The sequence below is a fragment of the Olea europaea genome, chromosome 10 (assembly GCF_002742605.1).
Source record: "Olea europaea var. sylvestris chromosome 10, O_europaea_v1, whole genome shotgun sequence".
Classification (NCBI taxonomy): Eukaryota; Viridiplantae; Streptophyta; class Magnoliopsida; order Lamiales; family Oleaceae; genus Olea; species Olea europaea.
The window spans coordinates 2834521-2846480 of record NC_036246.1 but is presented as its reverse complement, the minus strand read 5'-3'; the positions used below and the strand labels follow the sequence as shown (position 1 = coordinate 2846480).

At 34.4% G+C, this 11960-nt stretch overlaps 2 protein-coding genes across 5 annotated transcripts; one reads left to right on the top strand and one right to left on the bottom strand.

Moving 5' to 3' along the window:
- Nucleotides 1-363: 363 nt before the first annotated feature.
- LOC111400878 (pentatricopeptide repeat-containing protein At5g15300) lies at nt 364-2260 on the bottom strand. Its single transcript, XM_023028324.1, has one exon. The coding sequence runs from the start codon at nt 2120-2122 to the stop codon at nt 482-484; it is 1641 nt and encodes a 546-aa protein (XP_022884092.1). The 5' UTR covers nt 2123-2260; the 3' UTR covers nt 364-481.
- A 5889-nt stretch (nt 2261-8149) lies between these two features.
- Nucleotides 8150-9624, top strand: LOC111400883 (NAC domain-containing protein 92-like). Of its 4 annotated transcripts, none has more exons than XM_023028331.1 (4): nt 8150-8235; nt 8407-8591; nt 8676-8944; nt 9020-9624. In XM_023028331.1, exons 2-4 carry the CDS (start codon nt 8423-8425, stop codon nt 9461-9463), a joined length of 882 nt encoding a protein of 293 aa, XP_022884099.1. In that variant the 5' UTR covers nt 8150-8235; nt 8407-8422; the 3' UTR covers nt 9464-9624. The 4 variants fall into 4 exon arrangements, with proteins under 4 accessions (XP_022884099.1, XP_022884097.1, XP_022884096.1 ...); XM_023028329.1 differs by having other exon boundaries at nt 8151-8235; nt 8403-8591; XM_023028328.1 differs by having other exon boundaries at nt 8221-8272; nt 8403-8591.
- Nucleotides 9625-11960: the final 2336 nt, after the last annotated feature.

Below are 11960 nucleotides of genomic sequence, written 5' to 3'. Positions count from 1 at the left end.
GTTTATGAGAATAGTTGCTGTTATTGGTACCTTGGGAAGTGCAATTGCCATGGGAACAACAAATGAATCACTTCCCCTTTTCACGCAGTTCATTCGTTTCAGGGCTCAATACAGTGATCTTCCCACATTCACGTGAGTGTTTTCTTCTCTACCCGTAGAGTGTATCATCAGTTTATTGTTCTAACCTATAATGTAAACGTCAACAGGTTCTTCGTGGTTGCAAATTCCATAGTAACTGCCTACCTGATTCTTTTGCTTGCACTATCCATCTTCTACATTGTTAAAAGTAGCGGACGAGTAACAAGGACAGTTTTGATCATCTCTGATACGGTAATGTTCTCAGAAAATACAAGACTAAAAGAATATAAAGAAACATCGAAAAAATTTTAATTCGATGCATATTTTCCTTTATATGACACCCGAAGAGCATCAGAGAAATTTTCACCTTTAAACACGAAGAGCGTGAGAGAAATTTTCAACTTTAAACACTAAGTGAAAGCTCTTTTAAATTCGGACAAGGTTTTGAACCGAACAAGAAACGAAGTTCATCATTTTCTTCTTCAATCAGGCTACATCCAGGCTCTTTCGTCACCCTACTATCATCCATCAATTTCCTCACATTTTCAGCACCATGCCACTCCCCACTCGAAGCATATATGTTTGACAATAACACATAATCACCACTTTCATCCTGTCTCAGTTTGAGCAGCTGCTCATTTGCAATTCTTCCCAGCTCAACATTACCATGAATTCTGCAAGCAGCTAGCAATGTCCTCCAAATAATAGCATTGATTTCAATCTCCATGGTGTCAATGAACTTAAATGCTTCATCCAACAACCCTGCACGCCCAAGTAAATCCACCATACACCCACAGTGCTTTATATTTGGCTGAATATTATACTCATCTCTCATCATATTAAAGTATGCACGTCCTTCATCAACTTTTCCAGCATGAGTACAGGCGATCAATACCCCCATAAATGTAATCTCATCAGGCCTAAACTTCAATTTCTTAATCTCTTCAAAGTAGGAGATGGATTTCTCCATATAACCAGTAAAGGCCAATCCTACAATTATAGAATTCCACGAGGACACATCCTTCTCCCTCATTCTGTGAAATACATCGAGTGCCTTGTCAATTCTCCCACACTTGGCATACATATCAATAAGAGCATTACCAAGAACAACAACTAATTCTCCCTCGCCCATCTCCAAAATAGACAAATGTATTTTCTCTCCAACATCTAGAGCTCCTAAATTTGAACATGCCGATAATAGACTCAACATGGTCACTTCATCAGGCTGCTCCCCACCACTTGTCATCTCCTCGTACATCTCCAATGCCGTCTTGTGCATCCCACTAAGCACACAGCCAGAAATCATAGCATTCCACGTCACGACATCTCTTTTGGGAACCACATTAAACAACTCCATAGCATACTCCATCTCCCCCTGTTTCAAGTACCCCGTGATCATCACATTCCAAGAAACCAAATCCTTCTCCGGCATCTCATCGAATAACCACCTCGCCATATGCAATTCCCCTCTCCTTGCATATCCAGCAATTAAAGAAGACCAAGCAACAACATCTTCCCGTGCAGAGCCATCAAAAAGTGTGCTGGCTGCCCTTATATCCCCACAATTTGCATGAAAATAGATAAGGGTGTTCCTCGCGAACTTATTCCACTCAAAACCATATTTTAAAATCTTGCTATGAATCACGCTACCCATGTTAATCCAGGAAAGCCTCGTACACGCCTTGAGCACAAAAGGAAACGTGTATTGATCAGGCCGAGTGTAACCACGCTCCATCTGAGCATAGAGTGAAATAGCGAGCTCAGGCTTGCGGCATTGAGCTGACCCTCTGAGCATGGTGTTCCACATGAAGAGGTCCGGTTGCGAAATTCGAGCGAACAGTTGGTGGGCATAATAAATGGTGGAATGAATTGCATATGCGGACGCATATATGAGTTCCCGCAGAGCAAAACGATTGGAATTGATGCCATTAATGACCATACGAGCATGGATTTGCTTTAGGGTTCTTAGATTTGTGCATCTTCGCCATATGGATGAACGTTGGTGGCAGATGACGCTCTTCGATCTGGTGGTTTTTCTGATCATTTACTTCGAAATGCTTCATAACATGATTTTTGTCGGGACTGTTTCTGTAATAGATTTATGGCCCTCGAAATTAGTAAACATCTGAAGCCCGGCCCAGTCCCTTCCCCATTCTGTTGGGCCTTTATACTGGCTGGAATTGAGAATTGATACTGGAATTTGATTTCTAGTATAAATTTATCCAAACATTTAATTTAACTGTATATTGCGAACTCATATGTACAGTTCTAATAGATCAAGGACCTATATTGTAATTTTACCAAATTTATTGACATTAAAGTCAGGTCAATGCCACACGGGGATAGAGTTATTAAGAAATTGCAAATTAGCACCGGCCTTTTTATCTACATTTGACTTTCTAGCCCACACCAAAATTGGTAATCAAATTGAACTTGTCCATATTCTGGACTTCCGACTGAATTGAAATAGCTTCCTCCACCTAAACTAGAAATTGATTTAGAGACTCCTTTCAAAAAAAAGGTGTGAGTGCGAATAAAAGACATCCGTTGGATAAGCTTCATAGACGATCTTCATGATTGAAGAGATATTTGATGATAAACTTGAGTTTGTCCAGAGACAGAGAAAGGCATAAAAATCAACGAAATGCTTTGAAAAGTTGAAAATAAGTAGAGATCCCGAGATTTCCAAATATCACAAAATTTTGAACTGCTGCTATTGATACGAATGCATTAATTTATTTATTTTTATTGTTTTAATTAAATTAACCAAATAGACTCTATAATTTGTAACATAACATAACTAAACAGATGTGGACCCCACAATTTGCTTCCAACTTCTTCTTGTTGCACTGAGGCATTATAATATAGGTCTCTTCATCTATAATATGAAAAGCAGATCTCAAAAATATAGTTTTAAACGAGATAGTTACAGAATAAAAAAAGTAGAACTTGAAAATTTTGCACGTATCAAAATTTTAAGTTAAAAAAGAAACTTATCTGTACGTGACGAATATAAATTTAATTAAAAATATATTGTGACGTTTGTACAGAAGAATTTCAAGATTTTTTTCTTGAAAATCAATTGGTGGTAATTAGAAGTCACGCAACTATAAATGATTTAATTATATTACCCTATACATTGATTGACCATTGTATAATTTGTATATCAGACAGCTTACTATCGTTTTCAATTATCTTAAATAACTATAATTTTTTGATCTTTCAAACTTACTTATAATTTAAAATCAGTGATGGTATTTGGATGAGCCAATAATTTTGTAATCTAGTGACGTTCAATTATTTTTCAATAATTTTTTTGGGACAAAAGATTAGAAAATGTACTGTTTAGCTAAATCGTACGTTGTAAGAAATTAAGAATAAACAAGGCGGTGTTATGACTTGTGATGGAGTTGAACTGCTAATCTTGACTTCTTGTTATGCATAATTTGTCTTGATTATAATGCAAATAAAAAAGAAATTATCGATAGTCTTATAATTAAAATCTCTTAATTTAACTTAAAAAGAAATATCTCGAGTCATGGTTCGTGATTCGGACGAAGATATAAAAGCGATGAATCGAAGGAAGTGAAGGTTGAAAGTGATCAAATCCAATCTATGGACAGGTGCTTCTAGTTTTTACCCATTTTCTTGGTTCATTTACACTCCAATTCTGTGATTTGAGTCCAATATGAATAGTTGTCACTCAAATAAAGGGATAACCTTTTGAAAGGGTTAATAATAACAATCTATGCCCCTTTTGAGCAACATTATTGTAAAAATGAGAATGAAAAATATAATCGTTATGGACCCCACAAAAGAGATAAAAAGCAAATATGGTGACTTGATGAGATGAATAACGGTTATATTTTTTCATTTTAATGAGGAAATAATAGGGCACAAACAGAAATAGATTGATGGAATCATTTGAAAAATCAGAGACGATTTCTCCTTCATTTATCTTCTTCTTCTTCTTGAACTAAAAATTATAGCATTTCATTTCTTTTCTTAAACTTTGTTCGTATTTTGTTAATTCAAATATACAAAAACGAGCCTCTAGAATGGTGACTTCTTCTTTCCTTTTGTGTTTGGGATTATTTTCGTTAATGCATTATGCAAACAACATAAGCGGGTTTCATTGTATCGTATATAGGTGTATTGCTTTTTTTGTCAACTTATCCAAATTTAAGTTTGAAATAACAAATATATGACATTTGTTGATATGATCTGTTAGAAAAAATTATAGAATTTATACATGACGTGTATAAATTAAATAATATATATTAAACTATTATAGCAAATGGGACAATAAGTATTTATGAAAAAATATAGCATAAAATATATAATAAAGTTTAGTCATATAAATATATAGCATATCATAAATCAAAAACTTTTATAGTTATGCTTCCAAGAGTCAAATTTTTTATTGCACTTTTTTAACAATATTTCTTGAAACTTTACTCACAACGGACGCTAAATTGCTAAGCTTAAAAATGATGTTATAAAAGCAACATTTGCATATAATTTTTTTTTTTTTTTTGGGTTAATGTAACTATGTTAATTATTTATTTTGATACTAACCCAATAGTTACTTTTCAAATATTCTCACTTAAAAGTGATAAAAAAAAATGTTATTTAAATTATAAATATGTTTATGAATAAAAATAATAATTTAAAACTAATTTAAGTCGATTTGCTCATCCACTCCACAAGATTTATGGCCCAATATTAACTATGCAATCAAATCAATAAAATTGACCGCTCTACATTTTTGGTTAGACAATGGATTCTTATCCTTTGCCAGCTTTGTTTGCTGCACAAATTCAGACCATCTAATTGATGGTCCGAAATCTTGCGCTAATCACTTATGTGTGTACACTGAATCAGTAACAAAATTGAAGTATCATTACCTAAATATCTAAGGCCATATGAATTTCATTTTCCAACTTTTTATCTAGTACCCATCACTTTGTATGAATGGAGTAAGGGGCGCCCTTTCCTCTCTTTCTTGGTAAGTGACCCATGGGTATGGGGCACGAGCCGATTGAGCTATAACGCCTTGCTAGCAAAAGTCTCCTCCCCAACATTTACCACCTACGTGAGAACCCAATAATGAATTTACGAACATTCTTACCTCCTTCACACATACTCTTAAAAATATTTATATATCCTTTTTTATTTTCATAAAAATCTTTTAATGTCACCCCACAATTTTCTTTTTAAATATTATCTGATTGCATAGTATGAATACTACTTATACCAATTCAAACTTCAAAGTTCAACCCAACTTTAATGTTGATAATTGTACCTTCTTTAATTAATTGAATCTTAATTAGGATAAAAAAAATCATTTACTTGTGCATGCACATAAAAATTGTAAATCCTGCATATAAAATTCTGCCACGTGTTCGCTTCCTGTCGTGGAATTCTGTCGGGATCGATGAAACATGGCCCACTCCTAAGTCCCAAACCTCAACCAAAAACTTAAACCTCAATTAGTCAAATAATTGGTGTTTGTTTAGCAAAAAGTTCGGCAATCATTAACCAATTACAATTAGCCAGTGGTGCTCCTCCGTCGGCAGTGGCGGCGCTGTCAATTTCCTCCGCCTCCTTGGATCCAGCGTGTTGGATTTAATGTTGACGAATTGGTTCAATTATCGAACTATAGAGAGAAGAGAACCAAAATTTGAAAATTGCCTAAAATAGCTAAAGGAGACAGGTTTTTTACCATAACCAATTAGTTTGTTACTCGATTTGGAAAGTTAACTTTAGGTAATTGTCAACTTTATTAAAAGTTAAAACAAATAATTAACCAAGGTAAGGGGATAATATTCTAAATTAATTTTGTAAAGTTTCACTATGTAGTAGTTTGGGGGTGAAATAATTGTGATTGATATACAGTTTTTTGTACTTACTACTGGATAATAAGGAATCTACAAGCAGACTGCATCAGATGATTAATCGAGGCGCATAATTGTACTGATAAGCTTTGATAAAGATGATGTGGACCGAGCGATATTAAGGGACATAAGTTATATCCATTTCGTAAAAGAGGGAAAAAAATTGGATAAAAATGTTCACTATATTTTATAGGGGTGGGTGCGGGTCGGTTCGGTTCGGTTCTCTTTAGAACCGAACCGAACCAAACTTTTCGGGTATCTAGTAAATGGAACCGTCGGGTCCAAATATAATTATAGAACCGTTCGGGTTCGGTTCCATTCGGTTCGGTTCCGTTCGGTTCTGTACTATAATTAAATTTTTTAACATTTATAACAACGTTATATAAATACGACTAATGATACATTTAATAGTTTTGGAATGTCAGAGATTAGTAAACTACCCTGTTCAAATGATCGCTACGATCAAAGCTTCAGTCGGGGAAAGTCACGGCTTCGATCGGAGGTCAGAGTGTCGGCCGACGATTGTATAAGTTTTGGAATATTAGATAGACTGCAAGAGTGAGTGCGAGAGTCGAGACAACATTATGCACTTTATTGTAGGTGTTTAGGGTTATTTAGTGGATTTGATCTTGTTTGGCTAAGAAATGAAATAATAAAATGGGTAATTGGGCCAAAAATTAAAAAATTAGAAATGAAACAAATTATTGGGCCAAAAATTTGGATTTAGAAATCATTAATTTGTTAATTTGTTTAGAAAAAATTAAAATTAAAATAATTTGATTTACTCAATATAAAAAAAAATTAGAAAGATTCGGTTCTTATTCGGTTCTTCGGTTCTTGGTCTAGAACCGAGAACCGAACCGTACCCGTCGGTTCTCAATTCAGATACCCGTTCGGGTATTTAATTTGACAAGAACCGTCGGGTTCGGATCGGTTCGGTTCGGGTTCGGTTCGGTCGGTTCGGTTCGGGAGATTAGCCCAGCCCTAATATTTTAAACTGACGAATAATAGAGTAACATGTGATATTATGTAACCCACTTTATAAAACTTAATATACATATAACAAGGTTCGTCCGTAAATAATGTACAGGATATTACATCTCTACAAGTAATTTAATAGACTATACCTGATTGATTATTGGGATAGTATTGCAATAGCTTCATAATTCATATTATAAATTTTCAAGTTAGGATGGTCACAAGCCTACAACAACTAGGGATTGGTTACAATCAAACTTGATAAGTGAGTCGCTAAATGTGGCTACATGTCAAGCATCCAGATGTCCTCTTCCACTTATATATATTCGGTCGTCGAGCTCTTAAAAGCAAGTTCACATAGCCAAAGTTCTCTTATGGTTTAGGCAAGCGTAAGCTCGAACTGATACTAGTATAAAACAAGAAAAAAAAGAATAAAAAATTTGTTTATACCGTCTAGTCTTATTCAATACTAAATACTCGTACGGTAGATATATACTTGTTTAGTAAATGTGCCGTAAATGTTTCCGCCTGTAGATTAAAAACTTAATGATGCAAGATTAATTAGCTTCTAACGTTTGATTACAACAGTGCTTATGTAAAGCAAACAAGTTCCAGAATAACTAAAACTGTTGATTGGACTTGCTTAAACTTTATACTTTTATTTTTTCAACAATTGAAATAAATAAAAAGTAACCACCGGCGGCTTACAAATAAGTAGCTAGCTTTGGTTAAACAGATTACAACTAACACGCCATAATTTATTTCTTTCAATCTGCTGAGTTTCCATGTGTTAACTATGCCCCTAGTTGCAATTACAGTCCATCAAATGCTTCAGTAGAAACACCAATATGGTCTATCGAATTCTAGGTTCGTTTAACAAAACTTCTACTTTTTATAGAAGAACTTCTTGAAGAAGATGCCTTAAATTAGTTTTCTCTAAAAACTCTTTTAGTCAACTAAAGCAATTTTAGAATATTATCTAACATGTTTAAAAATAATTTTTTAGTTTCCGAATTAGTTTGACTTTTCGAATATCTTGTCAAATTAGCCCTAAAAATATAATTCTAGAAGAACACGGATATTATTGTGGTCGAAATATGTTCGATTAGGCAAATTGGACCATACTAGATAAGGAAGATAAATAAAGCTCAAATCTTATTAATATTCATTATTCAATATTATGTACTAAACACGGACTAAAATTTTTTACATTGCATGTTCATACGTCGTTTTTAAAATCTCTATTCATTGAGTTCTATTCATCCGAACAATTTTTCTCTCGGTAAGAGAACTCACTCTCTCTCTCATTTTTTCTCTCGGTAAGAGAAAACTCTCTTTCTCTCTCACTCACACACACACTCACGCCCACGCACACAGAAACATATAATCCATCTCTTCTTATAATAGTTAAGCCATTTTTAAGGTTTGAGATTGATTTAGAATTTTCAGACAGGAACTGCAAGAAGAAAATGGCCTCTGGTTTTAGCTCGGTCGATTTGCCTCCAGGTTTTCGATTTCATCCAACAGATGAAGAGCTCATAACTCATTATCTATCTCCAAAAGTACTTGATAGCAGCTTCTGCGCCACGGCCATTGGAGAAGTGGACTTGAATAAGATTGAACCCTGGGATTTGCCCTGTAAGTTTTAATTTTAAACATAACGGGAGTGTTCTTGATCCTTCGATTTTCAATAGTTTTAATTCTGATTCTTTGAAATTGAAGGGAAGGCGAAAATGGGTGAAAAAGAATGGTATTTCTTCTGCATAAGAGATAGGAAGTACCCAACTGGATTGAGGACAAACAGAGCCACTGATTCCGGTTATTGGAAGGCAACAGGCAAAGATAAAGAGATTTTCAGGATGAAAATCCTAGTCGGGATGAAGAAAACTCTGGTTTTTTACAAAGGAAGAGCTCCCAGAGGAGAAAAGACTAATTGGGTCATGCACGAATACAGATTAGAAGGCAATAATTCTATCCCCACAAGTGCCAAGGTAATACAATTTCCTCCTTTTTCTCTGTTTCTGGTGTCGAATCACCTCGTTTAAAAGCTTTTTTTATTCTTGCAGGATGAATGGGTGATCTGCAGAGTTTTTAAGAAGAGTTCAGGAGGTAAGAAGGTAAACATGTTAGAACTAATCAGAAACAAAAGTTGTGGGGAAAATTCGGAGTCCTCAGATTTGCCTCCATTAATGGATTTATCATCAGATGATAATCAGAGAGGATATACAGTTGCAGAGGATTCACCCGTGCCCTGCTTCTCCAATCAACTGGAGGATCCGAAACCTCAAAACGATATGATTTATGAATTCAGTAACGAAAATCTACCCTATCCGGATTCTGATTTAATGATGCAAGATCACTCCATACTGAGGTTTGTGCTCGAGGGAAACGGGGCAAACATAAAGCAAAATGCCAAACCCGAATTTTTACACGATACGGGTATGGGTTACGAGGATCTTGTTTCTGCTGGCCCAGTAGACCTTGATTGCCTCTGGAATTATTCATTTTGAAGATTATGAACTCCAAGAAAAAGTTAGAAGCAGCTGCAGATTGGAATAATGTTTACATGAAGAATGTTAGTGTGTGTAGGTTCCCGAACTTGAATGTGTGGAAAATTTTATTTAAAATTCCTGTACTTAATTATTGAAATATAAGTACTTAAATTTCATTAGATTTTTTTTTTCTTTTGTTTATATGTATATTTTAATACGTTATACTATTCTCTATACGACACTATGACGTGACATAGGACATAATAGTCGAGATGATGAACTTGAGATTACTCAAATTGTAATTGTCATCGAGCTCAATAAATAAGACGATTTACACTAAAATAAAAACGTTACCATTTGACATGAATTACAAGATCCAGACCTCATTTCTAGTTAACATCAATTTAAAAGTTCGAATACGGGAATCGAGCAATGAGACGAGGGTGATCTGAGGGTAAAAAAAATTATACATAATCAAACAATCTTGATATTCTTCAAAAATTAGTCCATGGACAAACGTAGTTGTCCCAATATATCATGGAGTATAGCTGCTGTTCAGAAGACTTGTCATTGTTCATCATAATATTAGCGTGATACATATGGACGTTAAAAATTTAAATAATGATCACATGGCGTGGACCTAAGAGTGTTTTAAGTATTTCAAACCAAGTCTGTGCACTACTATATTATAGATGTGAATACAATGGAATTGTCAAAACAAACTCGTTAATCATGTTGAATATTAGTCCATCGATCGATCTAATTTGTCTCGAGAAATCAATTTTAATAGTTTTCTTCGTGAGAACTTATTTTTCTTGGTTCATTCCATGAAGTGCGGGGATGGGGGTTTAGGTCATCCAAACCCACTCCATTATTAATTATTTTTAGTATATTTCTTCTTTTACTTAGGCTATTAGTTATATATTTCTTAATTTCATAAAAAAATATTACAACCTAGATAAACATAAATTTTAAATCTACATCTAAGAATACACTTTATATTTTTAGTTTTTCATAATATATCGAATTTAAATTAAAATTTAATTCGACATTAAAACAATTTCAACGTTTAATCAATTTGAATACTAAAAACGAAAAAAAAAATGATGTAAAAGTTATAAAGGTTGATACTATTGCTCTATCCCTTTTTTTATTTTTCTCCAATAACAAACTTTATTAAATGAATTTTATTTTTTTCATATCATGCCTATCTCACTCGATGAAATAAGTAAATATTTTCCTTATACTATTCAAGTCTTGACTCAGGAGATAGAGTTGGGCTGGCAGTTGGAGGGCCCCCACCTGGCTTAGACCTTTTCTTATTTGATAACAAAACGGGTTTAAACTATTATGTCTTTCCAACTCGATTCTATTCGATGCTTATGTTTCTCTATTTCCGTTTGACCTTTAATACCTGAGCTTGGCTTAAAAATAAAAATAATTGATATATTTTTTAAACATATCCCTTTGTTTCATCGTGCTCCTATTTAGTTGACAAAAGTTAATTTTAATTTAAATAGAAGTTTACAATTAGTTTTAACTATTGGAGGAATTTTGTGAATAGTGACGTCAAAACAAGTATAATGATGGTTTGTAAATCCGTGCCGAAAATTGGACAGAGTAACGGCAAAGAAACCACAAGCAAGAAGAAGAAGAAGAAAGTAGGGACAAAGTCGAGGTAAGAGTTGGACTCTTTGTCCTTAAGTCGAATTTGCCCCGCAACGGTGCCTACGGATTTCGGCAATCGATTCCCAAGATACAACGGCTACACTTGTGTTTGTAGCACTCCAAAATACAAGTACAACGAACCAAATTTAGGCTTATGTACTCCAAGGATGAAATGAAGGAAAATCAAAATAAATGAAATGATTTTGATTTTGGATAGAAGAGAGGATGAGAGATGTTTTGCATATCAAATTGTGTGGAATGGGACACCCAAAGGGTCCTATTTATAGACCATGAAAGGGTGTGGACGAAATGGTTGAGGCCAAACCATGCACCCTTTCCAAACAATGCACATTTATGAAAAGATGTCTATTCACCGGTCGCACGATTTTACGACCTGATTTTCGTCCTTTTTCGTAATTTCTCATTCATCCGATATTGGTTTTCGAAATGCCTAATATACCCTTCAATACATGCAGAGAAATCAAAATTCTCTTTCGGGGGCGTTGCCCCCGAGCCCCCCCGCGACCTGACCGGGCAGGTCGATCCCCGTTTGTGCGCCCCGAAGCGGCGAAATGGCAAACAATTTTGCCTAAACGGATTGAGTCGAGCGTTTGAATATTTGGCCGAAATCGATATGAAGTCACTTTAATTTCTCAATTTATTTAACCAATATCCAACATTAACAACAGATTTCATGGATCTCATAACTTTTCAGCTATACATTCCATTAACTTTTACAAAATATATTAAAAATCTGATTTTTATCTAAAAACAGAAAGGGTATAAAAATTACATGTATAATAATGATGGCTTGTTACAAATAAATAATAATAATAAAATTAATCGA